Genomic DNA, 20,911 nt, shown 5'->3' on the forward strand with positions numbered 1-20,911 from the left:
TATATATATATCTGGCTATATTATTAGGCTTATATAATCCACTCTTTTTAATTCATTCAGAACCAAGCTGCATGGTTGCGAACAACTACAATCAGTATTCCAGTGTCACGACTATCAAGGCATCAATCACTATCACTTTCATCGCTTGAATCATGATAGGACTCCTCTGCTTGCTCCACAATATAATCTATGGCAAACCTTGCATCTTCCGTAATGTTATGGTACCTCCCACCAACTGCATAACCAGCAAAGCTTCATTCACCTTTTTGTTCATTCATAGTACGAGCACAATTAACGTATCAGAGTTACCACATGCTATAGCATTTTGGATTGCTCCGCCAGATAACCTTGGTAATACTATTCACAATCCAGAACCATTTTGAAAAGAAACAATATATGTTCACCTACATAGGTTTACACAACTGACATTTTTTGTACCTTATTGATATTTTTTATGCCTATTGACTGCTCCTTTCTTTTTTTAAGCTTAGTTCAGGTTCTTTAAGTTTCCAATGTTATTGCTTAGAACATTGCTAACTTATCTATATATACATTCATTTCTTATCTTCGGAATTTCTTTCACTTAAACAATTTGCTTATCTTATTTCAATTTCATTGAGTGAATGATTCTTGCCACATAATTTTGTTGTCTGATTGGTTTCTGTCTAGATATCAAGACATTTCTTACACATTAGTCCTATTTTTTGCTTCAGTTGATGTATAATTTTATACTTTGTAACCTGCTTTTGTAACCTCCATCTGGGAGCATGTGAGGTATGAGTAAACAAGCAAACAAACAAACATGGCCGACTCCTCAGTTTGTCTAAATGTTTATGTTCCTTCTATTATTGTGAGTTAAGGAGTGACATTTCAGCTGTGCATGGTAAGCTGTACCTTCTTAAATGAAGAAAAGAAGAAATGCCAGTTTAGTAAGTCATACATCCTTTTTATTGTCGGGAGTAGATATTTAGATGTGCCGTATGCTTGGCGGGCGAGGTATTTATAATCCCAAGATTGAGAGCTCCCAGAATCATATTTTTTTACTCAACCAATTGTGCAGAATTTTCTCAGCCTTGCTTTTTTACCTCATGACCAGTGACAAAGAGCATTTTGTGAGGTTTCGAAAGATTGGAAAGAATCCATAAGAACAGTATTGAAAAACAATATTCCTACATAGGCTCTATACGATGGAACCTTACAGTTCTGTTTTCCTTACCGGATGTTTAACTTATCAAAGGTGAATGGATCTATGAAAAACTAAACAAAGTTCCTCAAACTGTTGAGCTTACCTATAGTTAGCCTTAATGGAGTTAATTTGTTCTAACTTACAGGTCTTCAATTATATAACCTTGTCAGGCAGCTCACCTTCCCTCCCCATTCTTCATGCCTGCAAATTTTCTAATCTGGTCACTCCAGCTATTTCTCTTTTACCCTCCAACTGCATTTTCCTTCAAACCAATTCTATTAATTACTTTATTAGTCCACCTCTCTGTCTTATGTCTCATATCATTTCGTTAACTTCACTTTCTTAACCTCAATTACACTTGCATTTGATCTCTAGTGTATAATTCTGTCCTTCTGTCCCTTAAAGGAGTACTGACACAAATTTTTTGGGTTCTACTTTATGCACTTAATCAGTAGCTATTGACCTCGTAATCATGGTAAAGAAACTTGTTTGCTCCAGCATGCGACTATTGTCTGGTTATATGCTCATATCTCACGATCAGTCACAGTTTCCATTTCGAACAGCGCTTTGTACCCTTTGACATAAGAGACATGCCTGTAAACAGCAATGATGATGTGAGTGCACAGACCTGTGACGCACGCTAGTGCACCATCTACCATGATATCTGTGCTCCTGTTTCATCTGCTAGCTTGGTGGGAAACCTGTGCATTGCTACCTCACCGCAATGCTTCGTTGGGCAGGAGTCCACTACACAGTACAATCCGTGCATTAGTTTCAGCCATGTTTTAGCATATACACAAACTTCTTACCGTTTGCAATTTGCTGGGTGACTGGACAGGTGTACGGCAGGATAACGCTGGTAGCAACATCTGGTGATGCAGTATATAACCAGACAGCACGCGAAACTAATACTGCAACTTACAATATTCTACCGAACTGCTGGTGTAAAGCATCAGTAGCAACATAATAATAACATACTATACTTTCATAACTATTTTCGACCATAACACTGATGCAACAACAACGACCAAAAAAAGATTCGGATGCATTATAGTTGAACGAATTGTCACAAGATGTCACCATCAGCTTTACTACTGCCAGCCACAGCACCGATAACCTGGTAATCCGTAAACGGTGAGGAGGAGGAGAAGTAGATTTTAATGAAGAGAAAGAAGGAGAGGTCGGCCTGGAGAGCGTGTTTCTAGCCTGCTACTACTCACTGGGGAAAGGGGAAAAACAGGGAAAAGTAGGTGGCGGGTGATTATGTTATAGTACAATGAGCTACTACATACATGTTGTCCAATACGCGGATGCGCACTGTAGACGCAATACACGCAAGGGTAATCTTGTCCACACAAAAAGTAATCTTGTCACAAAAAGTTATTGCGCAAACATATTTCGCACTGACTGCACATCTCACAGGTTCTAGAGATGATCATCTAAACCATGCAGTCTCACTTAGAAAGTTCAAAAGTGATTTTATGGCACGTTGGGCACAGTCAACACTCCTCCACGTGCCCAAAAGCTTTTCTTCCGAAAAGGGGCAGAAGTCCAAGCAGTCAACAGTAGACTTGAGCGTTCTTCGTTCGGCCGCATATTGAGGGCACACGCAAAGTAAGTGCGCTATTGTCTCAGGAGTGTGACAGACGCTACAGCCAGGGTCCCGTGCTTGTCCAATCTTGTGAAGGTATTGGTGGGTGTATGCCACACTCAGCCGTAATCGATGAATGAGTGTTTCCTGGCCTCTCCACAACCAAAGTGGAAGCCGGAATTGTAAACCAGCGTCAAGTTTATGGAGGCACTCTTGTTGATGTTCGGGGTTGTCCCAATGTCGCGCCATAAAAGTTTTGATGGAGTTATGGAGGAAGGCGCTAATGTCATACCGGGAAAAATGAATTTTTATGTTTCCGTCAGTGTGCGCCTTTTTTGCTTCCGTGTCAGCCTGTTCATTTCCAGCTATTCCACAATGGCTAGGAATGCACTGCAGCATGATGGTATGCCTGGAACGAGACGCCTCAGCAAGCAGAGACATGATATCATAAACCAGAGGACTATATGCGGTTCTGTCATTCATATAATTGCTGATGAGTTGCAATGCTGGTATTGAGTCACAAAACACTGTCCACTTCTCAAGGCTTTGTTGCAGTATGCAGCGAATCGCTTCTCGAACTCCGGTCAACTCAGCTGTTGTAGACGACGTCCTGTGTCCTATCTTGAACCGTTATGCGATCCCCATTCCTGGTACCGTGTAGGCCGCCGCAGATAATGCATGATAACGCGAAATCTTTGAGTCCAGCAAGCGGCATTTTTGGCTTCTTCGTTATTCCAGGGATTGAGAGTCTCACCATTGGCTTTGCCATCGTCCAGAGTGGAACTTCGGGTATGTCATACGGTTCGAAGTCTGATGGCAATAAGTCTTGCTGCGACAACACGGCTTTTGAGTAGGCGGCGAAAGGCTGTATGCTTGCGACGTTCGTGAGTGAATGATTCCTGTGTCTAGTCAGTAGCCTTAGATGCACTCGCAATGGCTCATGTTGCAGATAAACTCTAGCTGGGCACGCATGTGCCTTTGTAATAGTGCCCCAAGTAGATGCACATCATGGTAGTCCTAGGCAAATTCTCAGTGCGCGAGCCTGAGCACTTTCAAGTGTGCGTACAGCAGTTGTACTAACCCGAGAAAGTACAGGCACACTGTAGCGGAGGTAGCCAACAAAAAGTGCCTGGTAGAGCTGCAGAAGAGATGATATGGATGGCCCCCATGATTTTCCAGACATATGTCGAATGATCTGAGTAAAGCTGTCCAGCTTTTTTCTTAATCCAGAGATGTGCTTCGACCAAGATAAGTCACGGTCGATGATGACTCCGAGAAACTTGTAGTGGGTTACCGAAGGTATAATCTTCCCATCAATCATAACGGGGTAGCAGGCCATTGACTTCCGTGTAAATGCCATGGTTACATTTTTTGCCGGTGAGAACTGCAGTCCGCAACTGTTAAGGTATGTCGACGTTATTGACACCGCGCGCTGCAGCTTCGTTTGCACTTGCAAGCGCGTTAAGCTCGTGGTCCATATACAGATGTCATCTGTGTACCCAGAGACCGAGACTGTGCCTGTGTGCTCTTTGACCAGTCCAATGAGAACGACATTAAATAAAGTTGGGCTCAGTACACCTCCTTGAGGCACCCCATGATAGACGGGATGGTTCCTTGTTTCACCGTCTGGAGTTGTCTATGAGTTGTCTATGAGCTGGCTATCCACTGATGCATACGGCCGCCGATGCCACATTCTTCTAGGGCATTTAAAATTACATCATGTAGAACATTGTCAAAAGCACCCTTGATATCAAGAAAGACAGCAGCTGTTAATCGACGGCGACGTTTCTGATGTTCAACAGTTGTTACTAGGTCAATGACGCTGTCGATTGACGACCTACCCCTTCGGAAACCTGTCATTGCGTCTGGATATATATTACGCTTCTCCAAAGACCACTCCAGGCGCGTCAAAGCCATGCGTTCCATGGTTTTACCTATGCAACTGCCAAGCGCCACAGGTCTGTAGGAAAGCATAGCATGGGGTGTCTTGCCTGGTTTAAATAATGACACAATTTTGCTTGTCTTCCAGTGTGCAGGCACAGTTCCCGAGGACCAAGAGAGGTTGTATAAAGCCAGAAGCTCTTCAGTCGCTCGAGGGCCTAGATGGCGCAAGATAGAATAGGTAATGCCATCAGGCCCAGGTGCACTTGAGCGTCTTGAAGAGGAAATCGCTGCACATAGCTCTTGCAGCGTGAATGGGAGGTCGAGATGATCGTCTATTGTTGGAGGAGCACACCTGAGCATTGAAGCTACCGATGCTGTAGATCCAGAGAGGTGCATGCAGAAATATTCCGCGATTTCCTTCTCACTGCGCGTCAGGATGATAGCCAAAGCTCGGAAGGGACGTAGTTGTGGCGAAGATGGTAGTGAGAATTTTGCATGTACATTTCTTGTGTGGTTAGTGTAAGACACCCATTGCAAACAGTGCTGAAACATCTTCTGAATGGTGAGACAAGCCAATGACGTTACTCGTCACCAAAATCAAACACCGAAAGACGTTACATAACATATTGTTTACAAATAGTACCTACACTGATGACTACGTTGATAGGTACTGCATTTTCTAATTCATCACTTGCATGAGCTTCAAAATTAAATTAAAATGAGTTCTAAGCTGCATTCGCTATTGATACTTTACAGATTATACCTATTAGATCACAGTAGTGTAATCTACCAGTTATATTGAGTTTGAATTTTTGTGTCAGTACCCCTTTAACATTACCTCCATAGTTTTCCTTTCAAGTCTCTTTGTAGGCCTCTAAGGTTTAAGCCCAGTAGGCATGCAAGTATTAACCCTTTATTGGTGATACATAAAAAAAACTTAAAAAGAAAACTACATTTTTTATTGAAATGTAGAAAATACACTCAAAATAAGAATATTCAATAAAATATTTTCACAAAAATATTTTGTGGAACCTTTTTCAGCAATAGCTTTGTTGCCTGTAAATTTCTCCTCAAGCCACTTATGGCTTTGTAACTGGTACAGACAGTTCTCATTAGATGTGAAACGGAGGTGCATGTGCATTTTCTGTACATATATACTTGTGTGATACCTCTGCAGCCGGGGGTTTTGCATTGGTCTTTCTCTTCTGATCGTGCCTTCAAAAGAAAGTGAGTCGCACTAAACTTCTTCTTTCTTTGTCCCTGCTCTAATCCATCAAATGAAGCTTGCTGCCTATCATTCAGTGTTGGCCAAAGAGATTTAGCCAGAAACTCCGTACTCAAAACTGAAACTCGGCAAGAAAAAAAAAATTTTTTTGTTTACTGCCTGTAGGAAAGACCTGTCCATAAAGGATCAACAATGCAGTGATTATATACTTTTCTTCCATATATAGTACAATCTCTTTTTAAAAACAGTCTGCTTATATAACCATCTCATGCTTAAAAATTGAATTGATACAATTTTCGTTGTAGCATACATGTCTGTGATAATAGCCAACTCATGACATTGTACTGCTTGTAGTGAAGTAAAATTACCATTGAAGTTTGTATTCTGCTTCAGTTTGCCCCAATTGATGTCAGCACAAGGTGTCTAACTTGATCTTAATTGCTAGAAAATTACAAGCAACGTAATGTGACATTTTATCAATGCGGCGAATTCGGCGTTTTGGTACATCATGCAATATGACACATGTACATGTGTGTTCAACAACAACAACAACAGCAACAACAATAATAATAATAATAGAAAGTTATAAATTAAGAGGACCCAAAGTGAGGGGGCGCAGTACGCCAGATGTATAAGATAATGCAGAAAGAGTACAAAAGAAGCAGTTTAGGTTTTTGTGTACGCTAAGCTGCTTGTATGCACTACCTCTAAAGGTCTCTGTTAATGGAATTTTATGCCTGAAAGTTACACGGACTGGGCCATGAAAGTAGGGATAGTTGATTCATTTTTTTATTTGATTAATGATTAATCATTCATCATTTTAGCCTTTAATTGATTAATCGCTTTCGATGCAAGGTTCTTCATCGATTAATTTATTAATATAAATTTTTGCCGTGCACTTTTAAAAAGGTTGAAACACAGTTATCTATGGAAGAACGGCAGATTGGATGAGTTGGCAGTTTCTTATATTACTTAAAAACAGCGCTACTGACACAGGACAAAGAACGAGGATGGGGGCACACACAGCGCCATGTGTGTCCCCATTCTCGTTCTTTGTCCTGTGTCAGTAGCAAAGTTATATACTTTTGTAGGATATTATTTTAATGTTTGAGAGGTGGAACCAAGATTATGCTTTAATAAAGCATAATCTTTAACTTATTAAACACTAAATACAGTTGGCACTAGTGGCTTTTGAAAAGATAACCAATATATGCTATAAAATGGCAGTTAGTGAAATTAAAAAAAAGATGTGTGGCACTAGTGAATCCCTGCACAGCACAGTTAAACAAGAAATAAGAAAAATGGCAAAAGTGAAAGGGGAAGTCCAACTGAAACATGCAATATGTTGCAATATGCACAGGTGAGCAGAAAATTACTGGCTTGGGATTTTAAACCACATGCTGTCTTCTGCAGGGTGAAGGAATGTGAATTGGCTGGGATGTTCGGGTGAAGCCGACACCTTCTTTGAAGAGCCACACAACCAGCATGCGAGAATAGATACTCGGGTGCTATAGATTTGCTGGAATCGACATGAACTCTATCGCTATGGCAACATAGATGCTCCAAACAGGTGCGCATGCTGTGCCACGTCTTTAGTGGACTGGGAGTGGCACAACGATCAACGACTGGGTTGCTACAGTATGCCTTGATTTGCGAGGGCATTTCAAGCCTCCAGCTTCGGGCAGCATGGGGGTGTGTGGTGGAAGAGAGGGGAAGCACTTGGCTCTGCATCACTGGGAAAAACAGTCGACAGTCGCTCTAGCACAGCCGCACAGTCACTGCTCATGTGTTGCCATTGCAGTACGATTTCAAGATTTTCGCGCCACTCCTGTCAAACTCTTAAAAACGATTAATCGAACAGGTCTAATTGATTAAGTCATTTAAATGAAATGTGGACATCAATGAAGATTAATTGTTTTGCGGGATACATTTAATTTATTAATCATTCATTGATATTACCAATCCTACATGAGATACCATAGTGGAAGGTTCTATATTAATTGTGGTTGCCTGGTGGATATATCATACATTCAGCGATGGAAGCAGCCAAGGGAGCAGCAAATTTGACACATTGGAGCAAGCTTGGAGCATGTAGTGTCTATTTTGCAGTAGTAGATACACGTTTTGGAGCAGTTTGGTAAAGCTCAATATGAGTAATACAGGCAGATGAAGAACCAATGTTCTTTATTTGACATTGCAAAGCACCAATAAAATTGTTTCTGCGGAAGCCCATAAGGTGGAGGAAGTTTCATTAATGGCAGAAATTCTCATCCACCCGACTGTGGCATGAAGCTACCAAGGAGACCCATAAGGGCTTTTCAGAAACTACTACTACTAAGTTACAACTGGATGTACCCAACTAAATGTGGTCGAGAAAAAAATAACCGAGTGCTTTACGCGAACAGTGCCCACTGCATGTTGATAGGCTTTTAGTAATGCCAGTCCAGTTTTTTTTCTTTGTGCACAAGCAACTAATATTAAGTTTAATTGGCTAGCATTTAGTAATTTACTGATTCGATGCAAAGGTTGTGGAGGACTTTGAGAAATGACCGATGAGAGCATATAAAGCAACCTATATAGGTCCTGTGTGGTCCTTTAAAAAAATAATAACGCCCAGGGAATTATAGAAAATTCCACCTAACATTAATGCATCCTTGCGCCACGATATCAGTGGTCTTAGGCATAAACGCTGTGTTCTAGTATGTTGTGTGTATTCCACATGTGCGAACCAGGCGTGTGGTCTTGTAACAGTTCAGAAAGCGAACCGTTAAATGACAGCGTTACATTAGATAAGAACTGAATATGTGCCTCAAAAGCTGCTAACGCGTCAAGAGCGCAGCCGCTTGTTCACAGTGCTCGTATTTGAAGAGGTTTCTGTAAAGATTGATGCAATTTTTGTCACGCCGAAGCATTGTCACGTTTACAGCATACATCTCTTTTAAAATTTTTTGAGTTTTCTTTTTTGTTAGAGAAAGGGTCCTTACGAATCATAGGTTGCTTTAACCCCACTAAGCCTGAACATCATTTCAGATCAAAGAAAATTAAATAACTTGTTCACATTTGTTTCTAGCCATGGAGAGTACATTGGTATGAACAGTGAAATTATAAATGATTAAAAACTAATTAGTGCAGTAATGAATGAATTGGTAAATATTTAGGTAAACTATCCACAACTGAAAACTTCCTCCAGTATATAAAGAAACGCTAGTATGGGCTCTACATTAAGTTTCCGGCACTTATATCAGAATTTTTAGTCATCAATTTCAGCGTATCAAAAATGACATGTTGGGCTTTCTAGGGCTAAATGATGTTATCGATCATTGCTTGAAATCCTCCGCAACCTTTTCATTGACATCTCATCAATTAGGTAAATTTATAATGTTAGGTAATTAAACATATTTCCACATAACGAACAAGACATAATCACAGTGATAACCATGAACAAGCCCTGGTATCAACATATTGTCACGTGGTAGTGACGGTGAAGAAAGCAGCCAAACTAGCGTTTTATTGGGCGAACCCGTGCCCTCAAAAATAGGCTACACTCAAGGAACAACAACAGCGGTGAACACAGTCGGCGATCATCGAAAATCTCATCTGCCGGTCAAGCGCGTCGGTTTTTATACACGAGTCATCGACGGTTCCAAAGAAATCGGTGTTGCCTGCATGTCTTCCAGAAAGCTCTACAGAATTCACGTTGCAGATGCAAGCAGATTACACAAGCTTCGGTGACAACAGAAACATCGATAACATTCAAGAAACTTCCGATACATGCAGGCAGGTCCCGCGCTGAGCGATGACATTTGTTAGATGGGGAAAAGTGCTCACTCGAAAAAGATAAACAAGTCCACGTGTCAATATACAGTGAACGTCGTTTGCAGTGGCCTTTGTTGACTTTTAATTCTTAGCAACATTCAGTTGGGATCCCAGCATACCGCAGAAAAAAGATGAAGTTAATTTCTTGGCCATTCCATGTTTGCAAGTATTTCACATTGCTTGCCAAGTAACAAAACTGATATTTTTGAATATGATAAAGGGATAAAAATGTTCACTAGCTTTCTGATCTACGTTGTTCACCAATATTATGCACAAGCTCAATTATTCGATTTTATTTGCGGCCCCATAACGCCAATGTAAAACAGTGCCCAATATTTTGGATGCCGGATGGTGTATTAAAATTTTTGGACTCGATCTGTGGAAATTGGGTCACGAATGTTTTGCCATGAATGCAATTTCGCATTTTCGCTAAATTTTGATGACCACCATTTGGCCGCTAAGGTTGACTACAACCAAAACTTTACATCCTTGGCTTGCGTTCTGCGGCGGCAACTGCCTGCTTTTGTGTGGTGTGGTTGTGTGGAAAATAGTGTAGCTGGAGTCCAAATTTGAGTGACGATCACAGTTGCCAATGGATATTTGTGGCCAAGAAGTTTTATGAAAGTAAGCAGGTCGTTTGTTGGCATGCCACACTATTATCTCGGTAACTGGACATGGTGAATGTACAAAATAGATTTGGAATGTTACGCACATGGTGTTTGGGCATTATTCGACGCAGATTTACCAATAGTGCACACACGTGAGTGCTAAAGTGTATAACCAAACTGATAAGCTACACGCTGAACAGACCGTATAACTTGATCATTCAGCTGAGAACATGGCTTTCCTTCCCAATTGCCCCCAAAAGAAGAGTGCCAGTTTAAATCATCCTTAGCTGGCCCGCATAGTGCACAAACGCACAAGACTTATATAAAACATCTGTAACACATTGTATAGCACAAAATGATTTTCATTTCCATGTGGCCAAGTTACAATGCAACACCGAAGACACCCACACTCCAAAGACGGTGCTGAAATGGATTGCTTAGGCTTGCTTTCCAGGGCTAAATGCTAGCCAATGCTTAACTATGGCTGTGTGGTTGCCACTGAACACGTACATACTGCTAAATTTGTCAACTCCATATGAAATTGGTCTTTTGGTGAGGATGGCACCGCTCGATCATTTAGCGCAAGATGGTGCAATTGGCACAGCACTTCTATCTCTGCACAATCAGAACACATTTGTGTTTTCATTTTGCCACTGTAGCTTCATGCTCTTGGCAACCACACAGTAAGGCGAGCACAGTGGGAGCTGGCTTATCGAAAAATCCGATAGCACAGAGCACTCACACAAGCAGAATCATTTGAGCAGTTAGAATAAAAAGTAATTTATTGCTATTGCAACTTCAGCGTGTTCATTTTATAGCTTGTCCAGAATATCATTCAGTTGTTTCTGAAGGCAACATAGACGTGGCTGCAGAGGACCCAAGTTGTCTGCATGCAGTAACTTTGCAACTGCATCTTCAATATTTTCAACGAGCTTTTCTGCTTCATCCTACAAATAGAAAAAGTACACTTTAATCAGGGTATGGATATATTGCAGGCACATGTGAAAACCTTTATTTTGTATGGGCACAGAAATCTCGGCTAGCTGGCCTGACTCATAACTGAAGCACAGCAAAAACATGATGACCAATTTTGGAGGTGCATTCATTTGTAATTCGTCTTCAAGTGTTCATCTCCTTTTTCAAAAATTTTCTCAGTGCTTATATGATGGTATGAGTTACACCTAGTGTTTCACATAGCTTGAACCAAATTCTAAAGAAAGTGGTAGTTCATAGCTGGATGAGACTAATGGCATGCTATTTTCGGAATTGTCTTGAACTCAGAATATTTTTTTCAGGAGGTTAGCTTAATTAGTTTGGGTCAATTCTGCAAACTAAACCTGCAAATTGTGTGAATAAAATTTTTCATATGGTATTTCTATTCTGTTATTTAAATGGTGCATGGATTACAGCACAATGACGCATGCCAGAGCATAACGAAATCAAAAGTCTGTGAAAACCCTGTTTTGAGCTATTAAAGGCTGTTTCAGTTAAAGTCCTTGGCTTACAATCAGCACATGCTCTGTTAGCTCTTTCAGTGCCACTGACATACCACTACATTCTCCACTCTCTCCAGAGGGACTCTCTCTCCACTCTCTCCAGGACCACTCTGGCATGTTTCTGCCATCTTCTGTACATTTAGAGCAGATTTGTTTCCTTTCTTTTTTTTTTTATTCTGACACGGCAGCGCCAGTGTCCTTCAATACATTTTTATGGTCACGAAACTTCCGCATAATGCTATGGGAGCACTTCATGTAGTGCCCGCAGTGGACGTGGCTCTGGTGCAAGTATGTGAGAACTGTGAGGACCATACTAAGAGTGCATTTGCCATTATCTGTCTCATTTCCCCCCGTCTGAATAACCGAAAATACACCATTGTGTTAATTTTACATCCGAGAAAAAAAAATACCAGCACTGAAATGGTTAAGGGGTAATACAGATGGAAACCCAACCGTTTCATAGAAGAACACTGTGTATTGTGATCATGCACCTCTGTCTTTTTTTTTTTTTTGGATTAAGAACAGTGAAGGTGTAGGAAGCAAATGAGTTATCTATGACAAGCAATGTGTTTTGTCTAAGTGTAAATGATTCATTTAACTTGACTGTTGTCACTCTTTCTTTAAGTGAAAAGCCAATTTTTGTGGGTTGCATTCTTGATGTTTTATAGTGATTACAGTAAGTAGGATGTTAAAATTCAGCAGAACTGGCTAAATGAACAGTAGTGATACTGTCCCTTTTTTACCATTCATTCAATGTCACAAACTATAAAATAAAAATGGCTGCCTGATGTCTTAACTAAATGTATGCACTGCCCACAGAAGCTTGGGCATTTACTGATCTTTACTATGCAGGTAAGACACTTCCATATACCACCATTGCATACAGAGGTGGCTTCTGCATGCAACTGTGGCATGTAAAAGTCCCTTTTGTTACACATATATTAGTTGACGTGCTCAGTTCATGAAGAAAATTGTGCATTAGAATACTAATGTGAATACAGTGTCACTTCTTAATGTTCTCAAACCTTTGGTAAGCACTGTGGAGTGGCCCAAAATGGTGGGTATTGATTCATCAATCTATAGCCTATGCATCATGACTCACTGTGCAAAAACAAATATTTAGAAACTGAAATATGTTTATGCATTCCGTGAGTGCATAATACTGTATTATAAATGCTGGAATTTAAGAAGTAAGGTAAAAATACTGACTTTATTATTAAATTACCTTGATACATACAATCTTCACAATTGAAGAGCAATGAGTACATATAATGTTACTGTAGATACTGTGATGTATGAAGAAACAGGGAAGGCAGAAATTAATCTAGGACTTGAAGCATTGGATAGCTATGGGGGGGGAGAGAGAGAAGGGAAGACAGAAAGGCAGGGAGGTTAACTAGACTGAGTCCAGTTTGCTACCCTACACGTGGGGAGGGGAATGGGGAGTGAAAGAGGGGGAGAGAGAACTTAGGGGTAGGATGTCTACAGTCTGGCACTCAAGTCTGTTGCCCTCAGGTAGCGAAAAAGCGCTCGAACTGCTTTCTGGGCCAATGAACTATGAGGCCAGGCCCCCAAGATCTTCGCTTCCGTAAATGGCCTGTCATCCAGTCTATTTAAGGCACACTGGAGAGTCTCGCGTTGATTATCGAAGCGAGAACAGTGGCACAGAAGGTGACTGATGGTCTCTTCACACTTGCACTTAGCGCACATTGGTGAATCCGCCATTCCAATACGATAGCTGATAGCTATGGCAGCCCTGTACTGTTTAGGTGAAAGTAGCCACAGCACCAGAAGTTGGTCATCCAAAGAAGTGAGAAAGTTACCTCGCGCTTCCTGCGTTTTTCAGGAACTGCCTCTACCACCATGTCACATGGATAGCTATCCCAGTCACTTTGGGATTTCTTTGCAGTGTCTGTCCAAAATGAGAACACTTCTTCCTGTTTCCTCACAAAATCAGCCCAAAAAAATGATTTCTTCAGGTCATCCTGTAATAACAAAGGCAGACGTGCCAATACCGTCAAGGTATGCCCTCTTATCATTGTCACTTGAAAAATACTGACTTGCTAGACAGGAATGAAAAGTCTATCCTGTGCATATTGTCTTGCATTGGCATAGCCAGGGAGGGGGTTGAACCCCTCCCCCTACTTCCACCTAACAGAAATGTCAGAAAGAGTGACACAGACGAAAGAGAAAGGTTGCATGCAAAAGCAAGTCAAGGGCTTCTGGCGGTCCGAAAGAGGGGGATGTCCTGAGGGTGATCCCCTCTCTCACCCACATATGCACGTCTTTGGTGTCATGTTAAACTACATTTGTGGTTGTTGGAAAAAAGAAAAAGAATTTTGCTGGCGATGGAAGGCCCATTGGCCAGCAAGGGGGTTCTGCTGCAATGAAGAGGGACCACAATAGGAGAAAGCACAGAGTGGGGCACAAAAAAAAATGAAGAGTGCCTATTTACAATAATTACAGCATTTACAATAATGAATATTCAGGCAATTTACTCAGACATTTTGCTTTCCATGCAGAGGACACACCAGCTAGTGGGCACGAATAGTGCGAGCGGACAATTAGGCGAGCCCATTTCAAGAAGCACAAGCCGATGGGCCATTGTATCTAGTAAGATTCCAGAAATTTTCGGTGGCTTTCTTAGCGTTGTTTTCAGCCTGCATCAAGGTGCTTTAGGTTATCTTACCAGGGTCCCACCCGAGCTTTTTTTTTGCCCACATGTTAATATTCAGCCTCCTAGATGCTCGATCGTTGAGTCTCTGAGAAAGAGAAACATGTTTTCTGATATGTTCAAATTATAACCCAAAGCTATAACGTCTTAAGCTCATGCATGCACAAAATTTACATATTTTGTGATAGCATTTCATTCGGAAAGCTTTAGTTGGTTGAATATCCCACCTTTGCCAGATGGAAGGCCTGAAAGAAGGGAACTGCCCATTGCCCTTACATGCACTCTTACCTCCTTGCATATAATCCCAGGGGTGGGGGTGTATTCTGTAAGTGTCTACCTAGTAGACATGTCCATTTTGTTTGCTGCTGAAGTCTTGATTGGCTAGGCTGGGGTATGGGTGAAAAGGAGACAGGCACCCCCAGCCAATCAGCACTTTAGCAGCAGACGAAATTTACATGTCCACTAGGTGGACACTTACAGAGTACTCCCCCCCCCCCCCCCGCCCCCAGATGTTTCTATCTCTCCATTACAAAACATTTTTTTTTCTAGCACTTTTTCCCACTCTGCCTTGTCACCAAGGCTGAACACTGGTTTGTAGCTTAGCTCTGGTAAGTTGGTAATTTAGCCTCAATGGATATTGAGGCTACATGCCAACAACATGAACGCACTAGGGCTGGCCTTAAATGCTTGCATTAATAATCACACTAAACAAGAATGATGCTGTGGTTCATATGGCAGTCTTTCATCATTTACCCTTACGTTACTATTTCTACATTTCACTTAAACATAATTAATTTCCCCCATGCTTTCTCTGGCTTCATTATCTGTTTCTTCACATGGTTCCGATTAATAAAGAATACAGCCCCAAAAATCCCTTTATTCCTCTCCCTGATTAAAAACAGAGTATGAAATGCACAACGACAGGAAATCCTTTAGTGCACACGTCGTTCATTTATTTAATATTGTCTCAGCACACATTACTGCCATTGAGATGGTTACCCTTGTGTTAATGATACAGAGATATCAATACTATTTTAATCATGATAGAAACAGTTATCACTACTACAATTACAAGTACTTAAAAGAAGCAAAAAAGAAAAGGAAAAAGAGATGCAGCATACCTTCATCAGAAACGATGTCACTGCTTCTTTCAAGGATGGCCATTCAATTGCTTTGGTAATGACAATGTCATGCTGAGTGACTTGTGCGAATTGAGCAAATGAAAGCATGGCCATGTGCTTTATAACATAGTTTTCAGATGACAAAACAAGGCTGAACAATCTTGACAGTCGTTCACACACCTCTGCTTTCTGAAAGTGAGTGGAAACCTCATCAGTTCTGGGACATACTTCTCACAAAGTAAGGCACTGGATTCTATAGCTGTAAATTCTTATTCAGTGAAGTAATTTATGGAACTTTATAAACTTGTAGCGCACATACTTATGTTGTTTGGTTATGTCTAGTGCTGATTTGCTGATGATCAAAGTTAAGTACTCATTTTTACATTTGAAAAATAGGAAGGGCAAGGGAATGCACAAAATAATTACAGACGTGTCAAGAAAACATTACATAAAGAAGATATATAAAAAAACGCACCTGTGGACTAGGAATATTTGGAATGACTCCAAAGTATGGCAGGTGCAAGACAGTCAATGTTTGTAGAAAGTCAACTTCACTTTCATACAGTGATTCAAGAGTGCTCAGCACCTGCAAAATGCAGACATAGCACTGCTTTTGTCATTTACTTCTAGAGATATCCAACTACAAGTTTGCATCATGCACTTGAATGATTTGTTGCAACAATTATAAAGAAGGGCATCGCCGCAGTAGTGACAATATTTATAATTGATGGCTTTGCACAGTTAATTTGGTAATTGTGAGCTCTGGTGTTGTCAATGTATGATGACTTGCCACAATGACTGTGGAGAGACAGTACATGATGTACCATGTGTTTAGTGGTACATAGTAAAAATGCCATGCAGGCTACAACTGGATCTCTCAAGAACTGACCACAGAAACTGGTGCATGTCTGAAAAAGTATTTTCCAATAGGGTCTATTTTAGTAGACTCAATAAAGTGAAGAACCAGGCTAGTTGATGTGACATTGTAATAAGTGCAATGAGTAGCATAAAGTCACAGAAAGAAGGAGCACATTTCAGTGCTTTTGTTCTACTCAGCACAGTTATTACAATCTCTTTTAGTGCCTGAGCAATTATGTGATAAATATGTGCCACAAAAGATGGCCACCTTACTTTGATTCAGGGGGAATGCTAGCAATAACAAATAGTGAGCAGTTTACGAAAAATGGTTTCATACACTACTGATATTGAAATGTGCCAAATCCTAGCAGTATCTACAAAAGAACATACACAAAATGGCAAAATAGCATGCATATTTACCCACAAAAGATTTGGAACTTGGAACTTGTGGAATACTTAGATTTCATCACAGCTTGTGTGCAAAGAATGTTCGAACACCTGACTGAATGTTGAGCAAGTTGGTAAGGATTCACAGCACTAAAAAGCAGGCATGGAAACACGGACACAAGTAGAAAGAAAGGGGCAACACAAATGCTAACTAGTATCAACTGAAAGGTCACATGGGGGCAGAAGAAAAGGAAGACGCAAAACTAACCTTCGCATGCTCAAGGGAAGGCAGCACCAACCCGCCAATTATTAATGTATTATCTTTCATATCATTAAGAACACTAGCATATGTGCAAGTCATCCATTGATTTTTTTGCACAAAGAATAATTGTCATGCCTAAACTATTATCTTTCGTGAGTGCCCACGATTGATGGGTTGGTGCTGCCTTCCCTTGAGCATGCACAAATAACTTTTGTCTTCCTTTTTTTTCCACCACAGTACAACCCAACAGTTGATAGTTGGAGTTCCTATTCTAATTTTTGTTTCTATTTGTGTCCTCGTTTGCACAACTGCCTTCGGGTGCAGGGCAGGTACAATCTAATTAATACAAACAGGTGCATGGTGCAGCTCACAATTTTGTTTTAGTGTTTTGGTGGCTTCCATTTCCCAAAAACTTTTGTGGGCAGAAGCACTTGGAGAAAATAAAATCCTTACATCACTAAGTGCATTGTCACTCAGAACAGCCACTTGTGACATGACAAGTGAGATAATGTGTTCGCTTAGTGTGCTGCAAACCAATGACCTGTGAACTGGAATTGCCCTGAGGGCCTGTGAGAGAATGGCAACAGGCAGGTGGTGATCCTTTGGTTTGCTGTTATTTCTCATATGACAAAGAAGGTGCTCCTGAAAAGCAGTTAAAGCAAGATAAATAAAAGAAACAACATGATGGTCAAAGATACTTGTTCTGCTTTACTAGAGCAGCAAATTTGACCTTGATCAGCCACATTATAGTAAGGTGTGTGCAAAGGAGTGCATGCCATACCAGTGTTTTCAATTCCACCGATGTTATGTTTTTGCAGGCAAGTTTGTTCAAAAGCTGAAGCACATTTGCTCTAAGCGTTGACGTAAATTCTGATGATGGTAGAATGCTCAAGATAAGCAAATCATCAGAATGTGACTGTAAAAGCTGTGCCTGAAAAGTAAGGGACAATAATAAGAGTCAGGCATTATTCTCAGTACATGCTTACATGTATAATTCAGAGTTCATTGAATGCATGCAAATTTACGTTGTTGTGCATGTCTGTAAAGAATGGGAGGCCACTTTATGTGCCCAGCTTTCTTGCGGCACTATGTAAATGGCAGTCTTACCAATTTTTATTCACTGACCAGTTCAAGTAGCCAACACAAGCTTGTTACATTACATTAGTAGGGGGGTTCAAATAGCAAAATTTCCCAATTGCATTCAATACAAACATCTTCCTATATAGAATCAAATATGAAGTTTTAGCAACTCAAAAATGATCGCCTCTGGCGCACCATGACAACAAGAGTAATGAAACACAAGAACAGCACATCACCCCATGTTGAATGAGCAATGTGCAATACTAAGGCACTGCACACCGTTTTAAAAGGATGCACACATGGTGACATTGCCCAAATATGCAATAAATTGCCTAAATCGAGAAAATATGTTTGTAGGCTGCTTAATGGTAATGCATCCTTATTGAATGACTGGAAAGTTTTAAGCAGAGGTTAGGTACTCCATGCAGCAACTGATGCCTCTCTGTAGCAGCCATGGCTCTCCTGCAGCAGAATCATTCGAAACAGTCACCACTTGCATCTGGCTTTACTCCTGTAGGCTTCAATAATTGTTGTTATCACTTATATTTGAAATGAAAATAAGATTCAATAACTTTGAGCAGTAATTTTTTGAATCAAGTACAATCAAATAATAAGGACTATTCAATTCATATTCAAAATTTTGAATATTCGCACACCCCTATGAATAAGAGAAATCCCCCTCAAAGGTATCTCACAGCCACATCTCTTTGTTCTCACTTCTGACCTAGATGTGGAGCTGTCACAGGAATGCTTCAGGCGCAATGCAGGACTGAACAGTTTTCCCTCATCACATTAACAACTGATACATCATTTGTCACAGCAATTGCAGAAAGTAAACATTCTGAAAATTGCTACATATATCAATGAGAATTGGTTGAAAAGTAATGCCCTGTGGTTTTGTTTCTTTTTTTTAAGCCATTCCCCTCAAACTCATGAAAGTTGTAAAGTGTAGCTGCATGTTTCCTGTCCACTTGGTATTCCTCAATGTAGTCTGCCTCATATAACAAAGCTTCAATTTACTGTTAAACTAGGGTATACATGCATTCCCTGTAAGAGATTGCATTCTTTGCATGAAGCCATGCTTCTGCTGTACAAATTGCACTCTGATTTCAAACCTTGTTCCGTGCAGTGCATTCTCGCGAACCTCAAGAAAGATGAAAGTTCAAAATACTAAATGGGCAATGTGGAAGCACTTTCCAACGAAATTTAGCAACTGCCTTCAGTATTTTTTTATTGTGTGTGGACAGTCATTTTCACACTGAAGTATTCTTAATTCCTGTTGGAGTGCAGACACCAGTCCAGTAAGCAGCTTCAGTTTCATGGTATCTTTGCGAGTAAATCAGAACTTTTTCCGTGAACTCGTACAAACATTAATGCTCCTACGGTTTTTTCTCTCGACTATTGAGAACTCAGTTGTGCATTATTTCTCACAAGTCTCAGATGGTGATACTACCTTCATGGGCTGCTATAGTAGCAGTGCTGTGAGCCCAATGACAGTGAAAATACATTCAGATTTACAGGAAACACCAATGTTGCATACTGTAAATTTCGATGTAACTAGTTTTGTTTCAGGGTGAGAAAGAATATGGAGCATTACTTCTTGGGAAACCTTCATGCAACGTTATGGTATGATCACCTTGTGCTCATCAGCCAAGAAGTGAAAGAGACGAGTCAGGAGCTGTTTCACACGAACATGGCCAGTTATGTGCACGCTGGCGGTAAGCTTGACAAGTCGGACCAGAAGCTGGACATGTTCATAACAAAGCTGTGGGGTGCCATACCTAAGGAATGTCAAAGGTTAAAAGAAAGAGTTCATTGAATAAACACAGTTTTTGAAAAAATAAATAAAAATAAATTGCAGTACATTTAAGGTGGAAATGTATGTTACCTAGCAACAAAACACCACACATCAGATGCCAGGAAAGCCTTCCAGTGGCTTTCACAGAGCACATTTTTCAGGAGTGTATTTTCCTGGAAGAGAAGACAGAGACATACTCCTTCAAGCATTCAACGCAGACTTGGTTATGTTTGCATGCTGTTGTTGGCACTATCACAGTAATAAACATGAAAGTAAAGAAAGTGATGAAGAGGTCTACTTTTCCCAAACAACAGAAACTACGTGAATAATGCCAGAAAAAGAACAGAAAGAGAAAGGAAGCAAAAGAAAGAGAAAAATCATACCAGAACTGGAAAGTGGCTTTCAAGAAGCACGGCAACAAAGCGGCACATATGGATGCAAATATTTTCGTAGAGTCCCACTTTTCTGAAACACGAAAACTGGCCACAAGTTGCACAAAGCTGCTTGCACATGGTTTACACAATTTTACAGAGCATTATAGGTGAATAACTTCACTGCTCATTATACGTACCTTGGAGGTTTGCCGTCGCCTGTTGAATAATCCAGTGACACTGGGCACTGAAGTTCTAGAATGCCTAAATAATGCACAATGAAGAACATTACATGGAGGTAAACAAATGATAGAGGCCTTTGCCTACAAAGCTTCAAAGTGTCCCACAGCATGTCAACAGTAACAGTTAATAGAGTGATGCAGCTTAACATTTAAAGACAAATATTGTATACAATGGTGTATAGAAATTTCTGGAGATCTGCACTACCTTCAGCAGCCACAGATCACAGACAATCAAGAGCTGCAGGCTCCAGTTATGACAAATTGTTATTTTACATTGAAGTGTTTGGGGCCAAGAACATGGAAAGCCTGGAC

The 20,911-nt window shown here is 40.6% G+C and overlaps 1 protein-coding gene across 5 annotated transcripts in view; it reads right to left on the reverse strand.

The window, feature by feature from the left end:
* Positions 1–11,074: 11,074 nt before the first annotated feature.
* Positions 11,075–20,911, reverse strand: part of LOC126547242 (FIGNL1-interacting regulator of recombination and mitosis-like) — a 44,421-nt gene continuing 34,584 nt past the window's right edge. Inside the window, exons 13-22 of one of the 5 annotated variants that reach the window (XM_050195190.2) lie at positions 20,558–20,621; positions 20,370–20,451; positions 20,077–20,159; positions 19,825–19,969; positions 17,890–18,039; positions 17,562–17,750; positions 16,077–16,187; positions 15,602–15,790; positions 13,630–13,791; positions 11,075–11,257 (exon numbers count right to left, since the gene is read on the reverse strand). In XM_050195190.2, the coding sequence (XP_050051147.1) occupies positions 11,123–11,257; positions 13,630–13,791; positions 15,602–15,790; positions 16,077–16,187; positions 17,562–17,750; positions 17,890–18,039; positions 19,825–19,969; positions 20,077–20,159; positions 20,370–20,451; positions 20,558–20,621 (1,310 nt within the window). In that variant the 3' untranslated portion in view covers positions 11,075–11,122. Of the gene's footprint in view, positions 11,258–13,629; positions 13,792–15,601; positions 15,791–16,076; positions 16,209–17,561; positions 17,751–17,889; positions 18,040–19,824; positions 19,970–20,076; positions 20,160–20,369; positions 20,452–20,557; positions 20,622–20,911 lie in introns of those variants that run through there. The other 4 variants (XM_055062860.1, XM_050195191.2, XM_055062861.1 and 1 more) reach the window with 4 other exon arrangements.

Source organism: Dermacentor andersoni, chromosome 1, assembly GCF_023375885.2.
Source record: "Dermacentor andersoni chromosome 1, qqDerAnde1_hic_scaffold, whole genome shotgun sequence".
In the NCBI taxonomy this organism is placed as follows: Eukaryota; Metazoa; Arthropoda; class Arachnida; order Ixodida; family Ixodidae; genus Dermacentor; species Dermacentor andersoni.